The following is a 20,639-nucleotide window of genomic DNA, read 5'->3' as shown; positions in this document are numbered from 1 at the left end:
CCTGTCACCATCAGCGGCAGCTTTACAGTTCCCGGCTTTCTTGTGTGTTCAGTGGAGAGGGGAGGGGCCTCCAGGCCATACAGCCAATTGGCTTCAGTGTACAAGAGAATTGCCTACTTGTACACTGAAGAGAGAAGCCGATTTGCTTCTCCTCCCCTCTCCACTGAACACATGTGGATTAGTCCTTGCGGCAGCGACGGACATCTTTTTGTAGCCCACCGGCCATTTTTGGCTAAAGCATTCCCGATTTTCCCAGGACAAAGGAAAAATCCTGGGAATTTAATCGGGACGAGCTCCGATTGGGACGATGGTCTAGAAATCGGGATTGTACCAAGAAGTATCGGACTGCCGCATACCGGCTCTGCTCTCCCATCGTGATGTCAGTGTCAGGAGAGGACTGCCGATAACCAGCAAATCCTGTTTAAACTGTGATTGGACACAGCTGGTAACATGGTAAAGAGCTGTGATTGGCTCTTAACCCGATATGTGATCAGCTTTGTCCGAATCCCAGATCCCTGTCAATGTGCGCTGCGGGGGTGCGCGCGATCACAGGAGGACGTCAATGGACGTCCTTCCAGAAATGTGCAACCGGTTGTGAAGAGGTTAAAGAAAATCCCAAATTTTGGGTTTAGTGTGTTTTCAGTTTTGCAGAAACACACTAGTCTATTTATCATGGTTTCCTATGGGTCACATCTGTGCAATTTATGGAAAGGACCAGGGACTTTTTTCTGGTTTTTGGTTCCATAGACTCAATGGATCAAAAATGTGTACTGAAATATTGGAATATGCAAACTGCAACCTGTATAGGTGTGAATCACACCTAACATCAGAGTAGTAATAGAGGGGAAATCTAATGGGGACACTAGTTCTGGTGACCTTGAGATTTGCTGTCACTTCCTGTTTTTTGCTTTGGGACAGGAAGTGAAGGGAAAGCTTTTCAATGGGACACAGATGGCAAAATAAGGACATACATAAATAAAATAAAATGACAGGGGTTATAACCCTCCCTCATTGTACCAAAAAAACAAAAAATTGTCTTTAGGTACACTTTAGGAATTGTTTAACCTTCGTCATGACGGGCTAATAATATATTTCTAATTTCTCCAAACTTCTGAAAAGAGGACATTTTATCTGTGCAGTGTGCAGACAAAGAGAAGCTCCTATAATGAATGAATACGCAATAGAATAATAATACCAGGATTAGTGTCACCAGTATATTCACTTGATTTCTACAGAGGAGCACGTGACTTGGGCTGACAGCAATAGGATTGGATGACACTTCGCGATCATTTCCGGACAAGTTTGTCCCTCCCGTGCTCCGTCCAAGTGTCATGGCGACCTCCAGCAGCGGCATGACTTCCTCGGAAACACTGCGCTACTCTGAGTACAAGAGTGGGAGCCGGAGGACCCCAGGGGCTGACGTTGATGGCACACTGGTAAGTACATGATATTGATAATGGGGGGTCCTGGTTGTGACGCACACAATCCTTCTAGAACATTTCTGTGATGGACGTCCCAGGGATGGATTGCACTGATGTTACATCATTTGTGTGTCACCGAATGGTGTGCTGCCTCCATCTAGTTATATTACATGAATTGTTATAAACCTCACATGAAGTGCAGAAAGACTTTTTTTTTTTTATGTTTGTTTTTCTGGTTGTCATACATATGTGTATTTTTAACCCCTTGGTGACTAAGGGTAAAACAAATCTTAATGCCTTAGCCCAATTTTGCAACTAAACATGTGTTATTAAAACTGTACATATCATCACAACCGGATAGATTATATCTTGTTTCTTTCAAAACAAATTGGGCTGTCATTGGTGGCAAAAAATAAAAAAATTCTATGCAAAACTGGCCCAAAATAGTAAAACATTTTTTTTTTATTATTTATATTTCTTGCTACTGCCATAACCTACCAGCAAGAAATAAATTCTCCTGCTCCTGACAATTGCAGCTATACCACATGTGTATCTTGGTTGTGGCACTGGACAGGCCCTTATGTGTCCATCCAGGGGCCGTCGGCGTCTATCTCTCGCGGTGCTGCTGGTGCCACCGCTAGTCCTCTGGCTCCATTGCACTGTCCACTCCGAGCCTGAGGCTTCTCCGTCACCCGCTCGGCTCCTGGTTTTATAGGCCGGCGGTGGCTTGCGGCATGACATCATCAGCAGGGGTGAGCCAGGCAAAATGGGCTGAGGATTGGATTGTCTCTGGGATTTTTGGAGCTGCGCGTACACAGCTCTCACCCGAGCCTGGCGCAGCCATTTTTACTGTCGCTGTTCAGCTCTTACGGGCACCAGAAAAAGTGCTCTGTTTTTACAGGCTGCCCGTAAATTTACGGGCAGTTGGCAACACTGGTCCCCACTGAGAAATGCTGCTTACCAGCTCTCCTGTCTTCACCCGCTGTCCAATCTTCATTTTCTGTTTACGCTATAATCAACTGTGATTGAACACATCTGATCACCTGGTAAAGAGCCTGCGTCACAGGCTCTTTACCATGATCAGTGAGGGACACGGTGTACAACCAATCAGCGCGTTGCACACCAAGAATTGGGGGACATCATATGACGTGCTCCCTGACGCTCCGTTATTTCGCTATGTGATGAGCGGGAAGTCCACCCTAATAAAATAAATAAAAAAAAATTGGACAAAAATGCTCCAAAAAAAAATGGAAAAAAAAATTCTATACTTACCAGAAATGGCTGTTGCTAGGCAGATCATCCTAATCTGCCACCTCCCTACTCCGCTGTATTCTTTTTTTTCTTCTTCTCCTCCTTGCATTGTCTTCTGGGGAATCAGGTGTGCTGTCTTCTAGGACGTGTGTGTCCCAGAAGACAGCCGGCCATTCACAAAGCGCTACGTGACTCGCGCATGCGCAGTAGGAAACGGCTTAACTTCCTGTTTCCCTTTAGTACGAATGGCGGCACCGGATCTGATGGACGGATCGGCCTGGGGGGGGGGGGGGGGGTGACATGGTGGGCACCCTGGGCATGTAAGTGTGCTTATTCAAAGTCAGCAGCTACAGTGTTTGTAGCTGCTGACTTTTAAAATTATATATATATATATATATATATATATATATATATATATATATATATATATATATATATATATATATATATATATATATATATATATATATATATATATATATATATTTTTTTTTTTTTTTGTTTTAATCCTGCTCAAAATATACTGACCTTGACCTTTTGACCTTTGCTTGATCCAAACACTAATGCTGGCACTGACCTTGATCTAACTTTGAGTTAGGTATTTTTTTTCTACACACCTTGCTGATAAAGGCCCACTTCCGTGAGGTCACATACATTCGTACTGTTGGTGGGAAGGGGTTAAATCAGGGATATGCAATTTGTGGACCTCCAGCTGTTGCAAAAATACAAGTCCCATCATGCCTCTGGGTGTCATATTTGTGGCCGTCAGAGTCTTGCTATGCCTCATGGGACTTGTAGTTCTGCAACAGCTGGAGGTTCGCTAATTGCATATCCCTGGGTTAAATGATAGAAGGCTGTATAATGTCTAGCATGAAGGAACATAAAAAATAAAGGAGCACATAAGTGATGTTCAAAGAAAATGACAGTTTTTGGGCTCCTTCTGATGTACGTCAGCCCTTGCTGCTCTCTATAAAGTAATTTGCGGTGAATTGCCTTTCACAGGGTGGTTCACAAGTAACTGGGAGGTGATTTTAACCCTCAAAAGTCTGAGCCACCTAATCGCAGGGTGGTTGCACCATCATCCCATTAACTTGAATGTCATGGTCGTGGAATGTGTACCACCCTCAGCAGCTGCATGCCCTTGTTAGAGCAGGCGGTTGGGAACTGTAAAACTCCGGTGCGACTGCCTACTTTTACCAGCTCATGGCGGCACAAATCCTGTCATTTGGGCATCACTTTGCTCATTTACTTTATTTTTCATAATCCGTTCTCTAATCTTGCATCTTCCACCAATCAGAAAATAATGATCTGCCGCCACAAAGTTGATGAACACATTCAGTTGAATAATTCCATTCATATATCATTGGTCCTGTCATAAAAAGGAAAAAGCAAAAATACCAGTTCCAGCTCCAGTCCTATTGTAACACTTATGCGGGCGGTTACATGTTCCCATGCCTGAAAGTCTTATCTCTCATTTCACTGAAATACACACCGAACACAGAGTGCAGGTAAGAGACACAGAGTGCAGAAGAAATCTGATGGATGTCTGTAAGTAGGCAGAGGAGAGTGCCTTGCTGTCCTGGAGGCTTGGAGAGCTGATTTAAAAGAACGCTGCCTACATGCTTTGTTTGACCCATCTAGAGTGCATAGTGGTGGTGACATAAGGAGCACAAATTGCAGTTTGCAGGAGGAAAGATATGTGTATATTACACTGGACACGGAAATGTGTATTTATTTAAAAAAAACATGGGAGAATATGTTGATCCTGTATGCACAGATCCTCCCCTTCTTACATTGTCCCCATAACATGTCCATATCCCCATAACATGTCCATATAAGACAGAGTTGTTGCAGTCAGGCTCGAAATGCTCAGTTTGGTGTGTATTGCTAGAAAGTTTTTTTTTTTTTTTTTTTTTTTGATCAGCGCAGGGCCTATCGGCACTGTCCATACAGTCAGGGGTCCTGCATCCTGATAGGACAGACAGTGCAGTATGAAAGCTCCTCCTACAAGCTTTAACCAGACACTCATAGAAGTCACAGGACTGCTATATAATACTGATGAGAAAAGGTATTTAGCAGTTTATATTTACTAAAATAATCGAATTTCCATGTTCTGTGTACTGTGAGAGACCAGATATAGTGAATGCAGAGTCCTGGGTTTTAGTAACACTTCAATGTAATCAGGGCTGGCGCTACCACTAGGCGAATCAGGCAGCCGCCTAGAGCGCAGCCACGGCCACTGGTTCCCCCACAGTAGTAGTCCTTACCGCTGCGCAGTCCTGTGGACGGAGAGGAGGCGCTGTGAGCTTGTCACAACCTCAAGCATTCAGTCAGTGGGTGGATCCATGTGCTCCCCCTCCCTCGGCTCCTCCCAGGCTCCCCTTCTCCTGCTCTGCGGATCTCCTACCATGTGCTGTGCAGAGCGCGAATAATGACTGCTGCCGCCACCGCTGAGCAGCTCCTTGACCTTCTCTCCTCCTGGATGGACCGGGCGGCCGTAGTGTGGAAGACCTGTCACCTGCCAGAACAGCGATCATCAGAGAGGTACTGTGATGACAGTCCGCGGCGCTGCCCGACATCCTGTGACGTCACTTCCTGATCGAGGGTGCCCCGAACATCCCTGCTGACCACACAGACCTCCTGTCATCATCATGCTCCTCGTCATCCCCCTGTTCCTGGCATTCCACCATCCCACCTCCAAGGCCTGTCATACATTTTATCACCTCCCTGTCACTTCCTACCACCCACCCCTGTCATCTCCAGCCTCCCTACCACCCACCCCTGTCATCTCCATCCTCCCTGTCACCTTCCTACCACCCACCCCTGTCATCTCCATCCTCCCTGTCACCTCCCTACCACGCACCCCTGTCAGTTCCCTACCACCCACCAGGGACAATTTTTCTCTTCACAACACAGACAGAAGGACATTCGTCCTTCCAGTGAAACCACAAATGAAGGGACTTTTTTTATTTTAGCGACACCAAGGAGGGACATTCCTTTTTTTTTTTTATTATTTATTTTTTGGGGGGCGCACATAACTGGTCTTGCCTAGGGCGCCAAATTGCCTAGCACCGGCCCTGAATGTAATGCAGGGTGGATTTGATTTACATCTCTAGTAAAAGGGCTAGATTTAAATCATAATTTTTAAGGAGCAACTGTCATCTCTGTCCCGCAGCAGCTCTTCATCTGACCTGTTGACTCGCCGACAGTCCCAGTCACTTCAATGGGGTGGCTGGTGATGCGGCAGTGACAACAAGGTGAGGGATGTGGAGACAGCAGGTGAGTGGATGCCGCTAACAGGCGCTGCCATGATGGATCTGAAATGACAGGTGCTCTTTAAATGTAAGGACTTATTTTTGCTGGTATTTTGAATTTTTATTTGCAAACAAAATTAAGGTTTCCTATTTAGAATAATAAGCTGTTGTGTTAGTAAAACAGCGATTACAGGACCAATTCAATCATTCAGTTTGTAGTGTACATACAGTTGTGCTGATAAGTTTACATACCCTGGCAGAATATATGATTTCTTGACCATTTTTCAGAGAATATAAAGGGCCTCTGCGGTCAATAGATCGAGGGTGCAGTGTCGGCAGAGGAGTCAGCCTGTACCTCCCATACAGGCAGGCAGATAAATGAACTACTAGTGCACTCACCAGTGCCCTTACAGTTCATTGCGAACTACAAGTTGTCAGCTGCAATGGATGATGGTAGTTGTAGTTCATTTATTCACAGAACTCTGAATTTATCATGCAGCTATGTGGGTGGAGCACTGCATGGCCATGCTGTTTGCAGTGTGACACTGGGTAAAGGGAGAAGATTCCCCCCCACCCGCTGTCAAAATGAGGGATTGGGTCGGGGTGGCGGCAGGTGATTTAGTAACATGTTGCATCCTAAATATAGGTTTAACATGTTACTAAAGGTGAACCTATTCTTTAAAAGAAACTTTGAGGGAAAATTATAAGACCGGAGCGTCTAACTTTTATATTTGGTTACCCCAACAGCTCATATTCCTGATATGTATCTGCTGTACCATGTACTTGTGTTAATAAAATATCCTATTATTTGTATTGCTTCCTTTGTGTGAAATACCTGGTGATCCTGCCAGTCCCCCTGCTTTCTTTTAAACTGACCGCGCTAGGCATAGAAGCACATCTGGTTTCCAACCCAGGCCAAAATTATGTAATTTATCTCCAGAGTCCTCATGGGCATTTCTTTTCCCCCTTTTCATCTGGGAGTACTGGAGTGACGTCATTGCGGCTCCGGTCAATCGGCGCTGGTGCCGCGACACCTGGAAGTAACTCCAGGAGACATGTTGCTGGCCAAATTGGTGTGCCGTGACTTCGATCTAAGGTAAGTATATCGTAATGAGCTAATATGCTATGCACACTAGCTTAGTTTGCCCTTGCCTTGTAGGGTTTTTTTTTTTTATCTCCCAGTGGGTTTACAACCACTTTAAAAATCTGTTATAATATCTATAAGTTTAATGATAGTATTCAGTATATGAATTCAATATTTCACATTTTTTAACCAATCCTAAGGAGGTTTTTCTTCCACATTATTTATAATCTCATCAGGTTACACCTAGTGTAACCTAATGATATTCTGGTGCTTTAAAGTGGAATTAAAGGTTCTGCTTTAAAAAAATAAATAAATGTTATACTTGCCTGCTCTGTGCAGTTGGTTTTGCACAGAGCAGCCCTGATCCTCCTCCTATCGGGTCTAGGGGGACTGCCAAGGCTCTCGTGCACATCACTGGATCGAGAGGGGGCTGCGGAGGGAGCAGCATTCAGAACTTGTTTTACCTTCATGCATAGAATGCAGGAAAAAAGGTAAAAAACAAACATAAGACCTGGTTCACACCTATGCATTTTCTTTTAGTGCATTTTCAGTTTTGCAGGAACGCACTACAGTCCATTTAACATGGTTTCCTATGGGTCACTTTCACATCTGGTTGTGTTTTTGGTTCCATAGACTTCAATGGATCAACAAAAATGTGTGTTGAAGCATGCAAAATGCACCTGGAATATGCATGAGCTGCATCCTGCATAGGTGTGGTCCAGGCCTTACAACCACTTTAAATGTAACCACTAAATATTTGAACACAAGCTTCCATTAGATGCCCTCAATGGTCCCCAGGTAGACATCATTGTTAAAGTTCACTGTGTGACGCATGAATGCAATGACACAACATCAATAAGTAGCACCTTGTTTGACATCTTCCCTTGAGGAAGAAGTTTCATCAGCAAAACACGTCAAGGCAATAACTTCTCGCACCTTCCCCACGTGAACTATAAGATGGGACACAATTTACATGCGACATTGGTCAAAGATGCCATGTATGGGGTTTAGTTGCAAATATGTTGTGAAACAACAAAATTGTTTGTACATACTGTTTAATGCATTCAGAAATAAATGATTTAAAGGTGCTATATTAATAAATGTGGTTGTGTTAATTATGGTACCGATAAATTCTAAATGAGGACAAGGCAGTAGCATTTTTTTCTTTATCAGGTATATGTTTACTTATCTAGAGTCCCACAATAAAAAAAAAATTATAAAAGAATACCCAATCACGCAAAAGGATAATAAAAATAAATGAATACATTTAAAAAAAAAAAAAGCATTTTTGTTTGCACATGACTTGATAATGGAAATCAGCCATGCAAGAGTAAACGCGGCATTATGGTCTTTATTAACCACTTAAGGACCGAGCCTGTTTTTCAGACTCAGTGTTTACAAGTTTAAGTTTTTATTTTTTTTGCTCGAAAATTACTTCGAACCCCCAAATATTATATATATTTTTTTCTTAACACCCTAGAGAATAAAATAGCGTTCATTGCAATACTTTTTGTCACACTGTATTTGCGCAGCGGTCTTACAAGAGCACTTTTTTTTTTTTTTTTTTTTGAAAAAAATCACTTTTTTTAAATAAAAAAATAAGACAACAGTAAAGTTAGCCCAATTTCTTTTTTTTTTATATTTGTGAAAGATACTGTTACGCCGAGTAAAATGATAACCAACATGTCGCGCTTCAAAATTGCGCCCGCTCGTGGAATGGCGTCAAGCTTTTACCCTTAAAAATCTCCATAGGCGACGTTTGAAAAATTCTATAGGTTGCAAATTTTGAACAGAGGAGTTCTAGGGCTAGAATTATTGCTCTAACGATTGCGACGATACCTCACTTGTGCGGTTTGAACACCATTTTCATATGCGGGCACTACTCGCGTATATGTTCGCTTCTGCGCGCGAGCTCATCGGGAAGGGGCACTTTAAAAAAAAATTAAATACATTTCTTATTTTTAAAAAAATATTATTTATTTTTACACTGTTTTAAACGACAAAAAATTGGTCACTTTTATTCCTATTACAAGGAATGTAAACATCCCTTGTGATAGAAAAAAGAATGACGGGTCCTCTGAAATATGAGATCTGGGGTCAAAAAGACCTCATATTTAGACTAAAATGCAATTTTAAAAATAATAAATACAAATTTTTATTTTTTTTAAAATGACGACAAAAAAAATGTGCCTTTTAAGACTCATGGGCGGAAATGGCGTTTTGACATTTCTTCCGCCCTGCTATGGAGACGGGTGGGGGCCATCTTGCCCTCGCTCGTATCTATGGCAAGCAGCGTGAAGGACCCGATCGCCTCTCCCGCCGCCGATAACGGTGATCTTGCGGCAAATCCGCCGCGGAGACCACCGTTATCATTTACAGGACCGTCCACGAAAAAGGGCGGATATCTCGGTTGTGGCAGCAGCTGCTGCTGTTACTGAGATATTCATCTTTAAAGTGATGACGTATATGTACGTGAGCCGGTCCTTAAGTGGTTAAATGGGTTTTCAGTTGATGCCAGAACCGCTTCTCACCCCATACAAGTCAATGGGAATAAAAATGCAGCGTGGCATAGACTTCTGCATCTTAAAGTAGTTGTTAAAGCAGGAGTTCACCCGAAAAACAATTTTTAACATTAGATCGGGGCTCATTTTGTGAAGGGGAATCGGGTGTTTTTTTTTTTTTTAAATCGAAGCAGTACTTACCGTTTTAGAGAGATCTTCTCCGCCGCTTCCGGGTATGGTCTTCGGGACTGAGCGTTCCTATTTGATTGACAGGCTTCCGACAGTAGCATACATCGCGTCACGAGTAGCCGAAAGAAGCCGAACGTCGGTGCGGCTCTATACGGCGCCTGCGCACCGACGTTCGGCTACTTTCGGAAAATCGTGACGCGCTGTATGCGACCGTTGGAAACCTGTCGGAAGCCTGTCAATCAAATAGGAATGCCCAGTCCCGCAGCCCATACCCGGAAGCGGCAGAGAATATCTATCTCTAAAACGGTAAGTACTGCTTCGATTTAAAAAAAAAAAAAAAACACCCGATTCCCCTTCACAAAATGAGCCCCAATCTAATGTTAAAAATTTAGTTTTTGACTGAACCTCCACTTTAAGCCAATGTCATGACTTTGCACAATTCTTTTGCTTTCCTAAGCCTGGTGTCCCCCGTTTCTCTTTTATAAAAAGAAAATCAATGCTGTAAATGCCAGATTTCAATGCGCCAATTACATTACCTGGCTTTCTCTTTTCCCTGTCTGACAGTTAGAGGGGCACACTGACGACTGACTTCACACGAAAATCCCCCACTGCCGGCTGGTCACGTGATCGCCGAGCGGCACATTGAAAGTCGATATTTACAGCATTATCTTTAAATGAAACACAGAGACAGGGGGACACAGGCTTTGGGAAACAAACATGATTATACAGCACATTAAAGCGGTTGTATACACTGTTTTTGTTTGTTTGTTTTTTTACACGCCTGTAAAGGAAAAGCCATAATGAGCTAGTATGCACCACATACTAGCTCATTATGAAATACTTACCTTAAAACGAGGTGAAGAGAACTTACCTGGTCCACGCCGAGCGAGATGTCATCTTGCATGTCTTCCGGGTATCGCCGCTCCAGCGCTGTGATTGGCTGGAGCGGTGATGACGTCACTCCCGCGCATGCGCACTGGAGACTTCAATTCGGCAAGGTCCGGCGGCTGCCGGTCATTTAGCCGAGGATCCCCGCTGCGCATGCGCCACTGCAATCGGCGGTGCATTGCGGGGAGAATATCTCCTAAACCGTACAGGTTTAGGAGATATTCTTTATACCTACAGGTAAGGTTTACCTGTGGGTAAAAGTAAAAAAGTGGGGTATGCAACCACTTTTTAACAGTTATTCCAGCAGGGGGGTGGTGTGTATGACACAGAGCTGACAGATGGAGGGGAGGGGGAGAGTAGGACAGAGCAGAGCTGCGGATGATGGGGGCATGTAAACTGACCTCGATGTCTGGGCTCAGCAGCCATGATAGGCCGTGTTAGGCTTACAGAGGAGGGCATAGCCAGGCAGGATCAGCCAGATGTGTCCCATAAGATTGCAAGGAGGGAGGGGAAGAGGTGAACTTTCTTTCGGAGCCCTGGGAGGAAGTGGGAGCTGGATGCCTCTAATAAAAGGGTATCTGCTCCCCCAATCCCCCCCCCCCCCCCAAAAATAATGACATGCTAAAAGTGCCATGTCAGGGGGTCACGTCACTTAAAGCGGAAGTTCAATTTTTGGGTGTAACTCCGCTTTAAGGGAACAGGATCTGTGTGTTTGTTACACCAAAAAAAAAAACGCTTTTGGAGAAATGTAGGTGACATGTACATGTCAACAAATTGTAAAACATTTCTAAACAAGAGAAATCAAATGGATTACCTAATCTAACCATCTAATCAGTATGGATCTCTCTTGCTGGGTTTTGTATTCTGACAGTAAGGGCCCTTTCACACTGGGGCATTTTTCAAGCGCTTTAGCGTTAAAAAAAGCGCCTGTAAAACGCCTGAAAGAAGCTGCATCTGCAATCCCAATGTGAAAGCTCGAGTGCTTTCACACTAAAGCGCCTGAAAAACACCCCAGTGTGAAAATGGTCTTAGCGTTAAAAAAAAGCGCCTGAAAGAAGCTGCATCTGCAATCCCAATGTGAAAGCCTGAGTGCTTTCACACTGAGGCGCTGAGCTGGCAGGGCGTCAAAAAAAGTCCTGCATGCAGCTTCTTTGCAGCGCTTTAGGAGCGGTTAATACACCGCTCCTAAAGCCCCCTTCCCATTGAGGAAGCTTTTTTTAACGCCAAAGCGCCTGAAAAGCGCCTCAGTGTGAAAGGGGTCTTAGCAGCGCTTTACCAGCGTTTTTCGGGCGCTGGCAGTGTGAAAGGCCTCTGAAAGCACTTGGGCTTTCACATTGGGATTGCAGATGAGGCTTCTTTCAGGCGCTTTACAGGCTTTTTTTAAACGCCAAAGCGCCTAAAAAACGCCCGAAAAACGCCCCAGTGTGAAAGGGGTCTTAGGCTGGTTTCACACTGAGGCGTTGAGAAAACGCGGTAAAACGCTATGGTTTTTTACCGCGATTTTACCGCGTTTTTACCGCGTTTGCGCTAATATTAGCGCTAACGCCCATGCGTTTTAATAGCGTTTTTACCGCGTTTTTACCGCGTTAGCGTCAGCTAATAGACATACCCCATTACATCACATCCTGTTTACTTCCTGGTTTATCGTCAAGGAAGAAGGACCTTGGAGAAGATGGAGTTTCATGAGCTGCTGTTGTTATTTGTACTACATGCTTGGGAACATTGTCTTAAACAACAGAGGTCACAACGTCGCTTTTGGGTTCATCCCATCTATCAATTGCACTCAGATAGAGGTCAATTTTCACTACTCTATCATGACCTGAGAGAGCACCCTGAGAAATTTCGAAATTACACACGAATGACCATTGCGACGTAAGTATTTCCTAGTTTTATATTGACACTCCAAATGACAGTCCCGGCAGTCCCCCACCCCTCCTAGTCCTACCCGTCCATGCATGATACATCTACTCCACCATGACTAAAAGTTCTAAACCCAACAAATCTCATTGCCCATTACATTTCCTAATCTTACCCCTCAAAGCATGCTAATCCCACTTCTCCATGCCCAATACAGCTAAACATTACCCTAATGTATTCCACTCCTCCATGCACTACACCACTAACCCTAACCCTAATCTCACTCCTCCATGCACTATACCACTAACCCTAACCCTAATCTCACTCCTCCATGCACTATATTCCTACCCCTAACCCTAATCTCACTCCTCCATGCACTATACCACTAACCCTAACCCTAATCTCACTCCTCCATGCACTATATTCCTACCCCTAACCCTAATCTCACTCCTCCATGCACTATATTCCTACCCCTAACCCTAATCTCACTCCTCCATGCACTATACCACTAACCCTAACCCTAATCTCACTCCTCCATGCACTATACCACTAACCCTAACCCTAATCTCACTCCTCCATGCACTATACCACTAACCCTAACCCTAATCTCACTCCTCCATGCACTATACCACTAACCCTAACCCTAATCTCACTCCTCCATGCACTATACCACTAACCCTAATCCTACTCCATGCACTATACCACTAACCCTAACCCTAATCTCACTCCTCCATGCACTATACCACTAACCCTAACCCTAATCTCACTCCTCCATGCACTATACCACTAACCCTAACCCTAATCTCACTCCTCCATGCACTATACCACTAACCCTAACCCTAATCTCACTCCTCCATGCACTATACCACTAACCCTAACCCTAATCTCACTCCTCCATGCCCTATACCACTTACCCTAACCCTAATCTCACTCCTCCATGCACTATATTCCTACCCCTAACCCTAATCTCACTCCTCCATGCACTATACCACTAACCCTAACCCTAATCTCACTCCTCCATGCCCTATACCACTTACCCTAACCCTAATCTCACTCCTCCATGCACTATATTCCTACCCCTAACCCTAATCTCACTCCTCCATGCACTATACCACTAACCCTAACCCTAATCTCACTCCTCCATGCACTATATTCCTACCCCTAACCCTAATCTCACTCCTCCATGCACTATATTCCTACCCCTAACCCTAATCTCACTCCTCCATGCACTATACCACTAACCCTAACCCTAATCTCACTCCTCCATGCACTATACCACTAACCCTAACCCTAATCTCACTCCTCCATGCACTATACCACTAACCCTAACCCTAATCTCACTCCTCCATGCACTATACCACTAACCCTAATCCTACTCCATGCACTATACCACTAACCCTAACCCTAATCTCACTCCTCCATGCACTATACCACTAACCCTAACCCTAATCTCACTCCTCCATGCACTATACCACTAACCCTAACCCTAATCTCACTCCTCCATGCACTATACCACTAACCCTAACCCTAATCTCACTCCTCCATGCACTATACCACTAACCCTAACCCTAATCTCACTCCTCCATGCACTATACCACTAACCCTAACCCTAATCTCACTCCTCCATGCACTATACCACTAACCCTAATCTCACTCCTCCATGCACTATACCACTAACCCTAATCCTAATCTCACTCCTCCATGCACTATACCACTAACCCTAACCCTAATCTCACTCCTCCATGCACTATACTACTAACCCTAATCTCACTCCTATTTTTTATACTCTAATAAACCAATTTTGTGTTTTTTATAACAAAAATAGTAATTCTTTTCCAAAGGTTTGACTATCTTCTATATCTGCTAAGACCTGCGTTGTTGAGAGATGATACAAACTGTAGAGAAGCTATAACACCATGTGAACGTCTACTTATAACACTGAGGTATGGGTTTTCCTTTACAATCATCATATCATTCACGCAACATAAAAATAGAACAAAGCTTTCTCTGGCAAAATCAATGTATATAATTTTATTTTAAATAACAAATATACAACTTTTTTGGAATGGAATTTTATAATACAATATATTATTTAGAAAACGTTTCTCATATAATTCTTTAATAATGAACATTACACTTTTCAACTATCTTTTATGAACTAAACTGTTAACTTGGAGAATATCTCGCATGAACCATTAACATAGAAAGACCGGGCAATATTTATCAATATTGTAAACAAAATATTTCAATAACAAATCCAACAAAAATTTTAACCTAACCAAGGTCGTGGTAATAGGGGCGTGAGTTAATATCCTCCCTACTGCTGCCTGCCTGAGGAGTAGTGGGAGGAGGAGGAGGAGGGAGAGGAGGAGTATTATGATGTTCCATATGATAAGTATGGGGCATATCATAAGGGGCCGAATATCTGTTGTTGAATTGGGGATTTGCGATTGGTCTAAAGCCAGAACCCTCCCATTGGTTACTCGGCCTAAATGGCTGGCTTTGGTTCGGCATGGGATGGCTGTGTACAGCAGGAGCGCAATTACTTTTTATTTGATAATCTTTAATAATTTTTAATATATCGATCATTAGATCACACTGTAAATCTTTTCGAACTTCTGTGATGTGCGGAGCCAGGCTTTTTGTGAAGGATGTGATCTCATTATTCTCCGCTTTGTTGGTTTCGATCAGGTTTTTAACTACATCTATAAAATCTTGAGTGTCCCTCTTTTTATTATTTTTTGATCTCATGGTGTTTTTTCGTGGGGGCAATGGAGTCTCTCTGTCATCCAAATCCACATCCTCTTCAAATTGGTGATTTTCTTGTGAAGTAGACCCATGAGTTTGCGAAATTACCTCATCTTCACTATCACTGGTGAAATTGTTTTCAGTTCTTAAAATAAAAAAAATGTGATTAGAAAAATTTAAAAGAAAATCATATTTTCAAGGAAAATAAACTTTATTACTTATTATTTATTACTTACTGTCTCTCTTCCATCACTGGTTTTAAAAACTCTAGTTCTAAGTAGTGGCAATAAATTCGTCCTTTTTTGGATCCAGAACCACTTTTAGTCTGCTGTTGTTTTAATAATTCCCGCTTAAAGTTATCTCTTAAGGCCTTCCATCTTTTTTTCACGAGTTTCACTGAAATATAAAATGATATTTGTTTCAGATATCTTGCAACAGGAAATACCTACTCCTCACTGCAATACGAATTTCGCCTAGGGATTTCAACCATAAGTAAGATTGTGCAGGATACATGTGATGCAATCTGGAAGCTGAGAAGATCTTTTATGCCTACTCCAAATAAAGAAAAATGGGAAGATATTGCCAAGGCTTTTTGGAACAAGACAAACTTTCCGAACTGTTTAGGGGCTATTGATGGAAAACATATTAGACTAATAAAACCATGTCATAGCGGTAGCCAGTATTATAATTATAAGAAGTATTTTTCAGTTGTTTTAATGGCTGTGGTTGATGCAGATTATAAATTCATTTTTGTTGATATAGGATCATTTGGGAGCAATGCAGACTCTGCTGTCTTTCAACGTAGTACATTTGGGAAAAGGCTTGTTTCTAATGAGTTGGATTTACCTGATAATCGACCACTGCCAGGTACAGAGGGACCTAAAATGCCCTATGTATTTGTAGCAGACGATGCTTTTGCTATTCATGAACATCTCATGAAACCATTTTCTCAGAGAAATTTAGATAATCGAAAGAGGATCTTCAACTATAGACTGTGTAGAGCACGTAGACTTGTAGAATGTGCTTTTGGTATACTGGCCAACAAGTGGCAAATCTTTCTAAAACCAATTAACCTTAAAATAGAAAACGCATGTAAGGTAATCAAGGCTGCTTGTATTTTACATAATTTGGTAAGAGAGAGGGATGGAGTAAATTTTGAGGATACACTGTCACATAATATTGAACCTGCTGAGTTTCTGCATGTACGTGGACCTATGGTGGGATTCACTATTAGAGACGCTTTTGCAGACTACTTCATGAGTTCAGCTGGTGCACTCAGTTGGCAAGAAAACATGATCTAACTTTCATAATATTATACTGTACTGTTCTGGAAAATATTATCTTCATACTTTGAAATGACAGGAAGCAATATGCATAAATAAAATCATTGTTGAAACATTATTTTGATTCATTTCTATTAAATACAGTAAATCCAATTTAAAATTATGTAATTACTATGTGATGTAGGATATTTTGGAATAACGGTGTATGAGGTTTAGAAGTATAGTGCATGTAGGAGTGAAATTAGGGTTAGGGTTAGTGGTATAGTGCATGGAGGAGTGAGATTAGAGTTAGGGTTAGTGGTATAGTGCATGGAGGAGTGAGATTAGGGTTAGGGGTATAGTGCATGGAGGAGTGAGATTAGGGTTAGGGTTAGTGGTATAGTGCATGGAGGAGTGAGATTAGGGTTAGGGTTAGGAATATAGTGCATGGAGGAGAGAGATTAGGGTTAGTGGTATAGTGCATGGAGGGGTGAGATTAGGGTTAGGGTTAGTGGTATAGTGCATGGAGGGGTGAGATTAGGGTTAGGAATATAGTGCATGGAGGAGTGAGATTAGGGTTAGGGTTAGTGGTATAGTGCATGGAGGAGTGAGATTAGGGTTAGAGGTAGGAATATAGTGCATGGAGGAGTGAGATTAGGGTTAGGGGTAGGAATATAGTGCATGGAGGAGTGATATTAGAGTTAGGGTTAGTGGTATAGTGCATGGAGGAGTGGGATTAGGGTTAGTGGTATAGTGCATGGAGGAGTGGGATTAGGGTTAGGGGTATAGTGCATGGAGGAGTCAGATTAGGGTTAGGGTTAGTGGTATAGTGCATGGAGGAGTGAGATTAGGGTTAGGGTTAGTGGTATAGTGCATGGAGGAGTGAGATTAGGGTTAGGGTTAGTGGTATAGTGCATGGAGGAGTGAGGTTAGGGTTAGTGGTATAGTGCATGGAGGAGTGAGATTAGGGTTAGGGTTAGTGGTATAGTGCATGGAGGAGTGGGATTAGGGTTAGTGGTATAGTGCATGGAGGAGTGGGATTAGGGTTAGTGGTATAGTGCATGGAGGAGTGGGATTAGGGTTAGTGGTATAGTGCATGGAGGAGTGGGATTAGGGTTAGTGGTATAGTGCATGGAGGAGTGGGATTAGGGTTAGTGGTATAGTGCATGGAGGAGTGGGATTAGGGTTAGGGGTATAGTGCATGGAGGAGTCAGATTAGGGTTAGGGTTAGTGGTATAGTGCATGGAGGAGTGAGATTAGGGTTAGGGGTAGGAATATAGTGCATGGAGGAGTGGGATTAGGGTTAGTGGTATAGTGCATGGAGGAGTGGGATTAGGGTTAGTGGTATAGTGCATGGAGGAGTGGGATTAGGGTTAGTGGTATAGTGCATGGAGGAGTGGGATTAGGGTTAGGGGTAGGAATATAGTGCATGGAGGAGTGGGATTAGGGTTAGTGGTATAGTGCATGGAGGAGTGGGATTAGGGTTAGTGGTATAGTGCATGGAGGAGTGGGATTAGGGTTAGTGGTATAGTGGCATAGTGCATGGAGGAGTGAGATTAGGGTTAGAAGTTTGGTGCAGTGGAGGAGTGGGAGATTTATCATGCATGGACGAGTGGGATTTTTTGGATTATAAGCGGCGGGATTTAATGGGATTTTTGTTATTTGGAGAGGTGATATTGGGGATTAGGGTAGGAGTTTGATAAGAGGGGAGGGATTAGGGATAATGAAGGTAGTTTGACATTATGAGTGGTGGGATAAGTGATAAGACATTTTGGGAATAGGGGTGGTGGAGCAGGAATAGGGACTGCATCAGGATCTTGTTACTTACTTTTTTCTGCTTTTCTGGCAGGAGACAGTGTCTTCCAATTTTTTATGTGGTGACTAGCCACATCTTCCCACCCAGCTACTTTCTTCTGACGGTTTGCATACCAGTCATTTCTTTTGTCCCAAAGTTCTGGGTGCCTGCGGACAGTGTCTATAAACTCTTCTGGTTCTCCACTTCCTGAAGATGCTTCATTACTTGCTTGTTCAGCAGATGGTTGAATAGCAGGTTGATTTTCCATTTTCAAATGAGGTGTCTTCTCTCTCTCTCTCGCTTGTCTCCTCTCCTACAGGATTTCCTGGTTTCCCAGAATGCTTCACTCTACTGCGGTCATGTGACCTTTCCACTTCCTCCAACAGCTTCTGGTAATTTTTTAACGCTGTATTACCGCGTTTTTACCGCTGTTTTATAGCGGTACCCATTCATTTCAATGGGAATATGCGTTTTTACAGCGCTATTTTGGGCGCACAAAAGTTGCTCCAAAAAAGCGGTATGCAGGACTTTTTTCAACGCACAGCCAGCCAAACGCCTCAGTGTGAAAGGATAGACAGTGATACATGGGGGGCGTTTTAATTGCGGTATTTAGGCGGTAATTTTAGCGCAAAAACGCTGTAATAACGCCTCAATGTGAAAGGGGCCTTAATGTAAACAGTGACTGCTTCTGATTGGCTGTCATCACTGTTCGGCTGACAATTTTACACCTGACTCCTTTGACAAAAGGCGATTTAAAAACAATGTACTTTCGTCAAGCCAAATGGCCTTGACAGGGCCACCCAAGGTTCAAATATTATAAATGAATGGCAGCCCTGCCCGTCTGCAAAGCAGCAGCATAGTTTGATAACTCCTAAAATGCTTATGCCACAAGTTTATTCAGCATGAAATGGAGCTTAGTTAGATAGCATAAGGCTTTATATTCTGCAACATTTCCTTTTTGGGTAAACTCATTCAGTGAATCCAAGCTCTGCAAGCTGAGATAACATGCACTGCATTGATGCATTCACACAATTTCACAGTAACCATAAATAAAACATATTTTACTTTGGTACAATTTGCCTTATACCCGCGTACACACGATCAGTTTGTCTGATGAAAACTGTCTGATGGACCGTTTTCATCGGACGAACCGATCGTGTGTGGGCCCCATCAGTTTTTTTTCCCCATCGGTGAAAAAACTTAGAACCTGTTTTAAAATTATCTGATGGTTAAAAAACCGATAGGGGGAAAAAAAGGATCGTCTGTGGGCAAATCCATCGGTTAAAAATCCACGCATGCTCGGAAGCACTGAAGTTTATTTTTCTCAGCACGTCGTTGTGTTTTACGTCACCGCGTTCTGACATGATCAGATTTTTAACTGATGGTGTGTAGGCAAGACTGATGAAAGTCGGCTTCATCGGATATCTGATGAAAAAATCCATCGGTCCGTTTTCATCAGATGAACTGATCGTGTGTATGTGGCATTAGACTTTGTTTCGCCTCGGCTTTTTAAAAAATGCATAGGACTGTATATGAATTAAATTTGTGGTGTCTTAGCCAAGGATGGCATTTCCCATGATAGTAATATAAAGGTCACCTCCATCAATAAAACATGACATGCTGCGGACTTGGTAAACTTGCTACACTTAACTGCGTTCACTACACTGCTGGCGTTTATTGGAAGAAATTACTTGGGGAAACCTTAAAATGCAGCAATGCTTTACACTTGCAGCGGGTCTCTCTCTGCACTGCAAAGATTAGCTGCTTGTTTTGCTTAGGGGAACTTATATTTTTTTAACTACTTAAAGGAACACTAAAGGTTCGTTTTTTATTAGATCAATTGATTGCTGTAAGCAAGAGCATTTAAATATCACTTACCTCGTTTTTCCTTTTGACTTCCAAAATACAGTAATCCAGGTTTGAAAATGCCATTTCCTGTCTCTCCTCTTCTTGCTTTCCACCAGCATCTGAGCCGTTTTGCATGGTGGAAAGCAGAACGTGCTCACCCCCTCCCTATGACTACAGCCCTGCGTGAAGATGCTCTCTTATCCCTCACAGGCATGGAGGCTAAGCCTAATGGGAACTGTAGTTCCCATTAGGCCGTGATGTAGCAAGAATGAATGCGCACCGCAAACCAGGAAGTCGGTGAGAATAACTATTCAGGAGTGACGGAGGTGAATAAAACAGCTCGATTTCAACAGGTATCAAACTAGTTATAATGCAAAACATTACTTTTTACTTTATCAGCTACTGTCAGACTTTAATTTAAGAGGAAAATATTTTTGTCTTTACAACCCCTTTAAGGACCAAGCCTTTTTCTGAGATTTGTTGTTTAGAAGTTTAAAAACATTTATTTTTGCTAGAAAATTACTTGGAACCCGCTAAACAT

The 20,639-nt window shown here is 42.8% G+C and overlaps 3 protein-coding genes across 3 annotated transcripts in view; 2 read left to right on the top strand and 1 right to left on the bottom strand.

Annotated features, from left to right (window-relative positions):
* The first annotated feature begins 1,260 nt into the window (after positions 1 to 1,260).
* DNAJC15 (DnaJ heat shock protein family (Hsp40) member C15) overlaps positions 1,261 to 20,639 on the top strand; it is a 69,748-nt gene continuing 50,369 nt past the window's right edge. The window contains exon 1 of the mRNA XM_040341298.1: positions 1,261 to 1,436. Within this exon, the coding sequence (XP_040197232.1) occupies positions 1,332 to 1,436 (105 nt within the window). The 5' untranslated portion in view covers positions 1,261 to 1,331. The remainder of the gene's footprint in view (positions 1,437 to 20,639) is intronic.
* LOC120929642 (protein ANTAGONIST OF LIKE HETEROCHROMATIN PROTEIN 1-like) lies at positions 12,102 to 16,594 on the top strand. Its single transcript, XM_040341296.1, has 3 exons — positions 12,102 to 12,460; positions 14,287 to 14,388; positions 15,618 to 16,594. Exons 1-3 carry the CDS (start codon positions 12,261 to 12,263, stop codon positions 16,492 to 16,494), a joined length of 1,179 nt encoding a protein of 392 aa, XP_040197230.1. The 5' UTR covers positions 12,102 to 12,260; the 3' UTR covers positions 16,495 to 16,594.
* On the bottom strand, positions 14,462 to 18,919 carry LOC120929643. The gene is made up of 3 exons (XM_040341297.1): positions 18,284 to 18,919; positions 15,430 to 15,589; positions 14,462 to 15,338 (listed from the first exon to the last, which is right to left on the bottom strand). The coding sequence occupies exons 1-3, from the start codon at positions 18,516 to 18,518 to the stop codon at positions 14,720 to 14,722; spliced, it is 1,014 nt and encodes a 337-aa protein (XP_040197231.1). The 5' UTR covers positions 18,519 to 18,919; the 3' UTR covers positions 14,462 to 14,719.

This window comes from Rana temporaria, chromosome 2 (genome assembly GCF_905171775.1).
Source record: "Rana temporaria chromosome 2, aRanTem1.1, whole genome shotgun sequence".
Lineage (NCBI taxonomy): Eukaryota > Metazoa > Chordata > Amphibia > Anura > Ranidae > Rana > Rana temporaria.
This window is presented reverse-complemented; position numbering and strand designations above follow the sequence as displayed.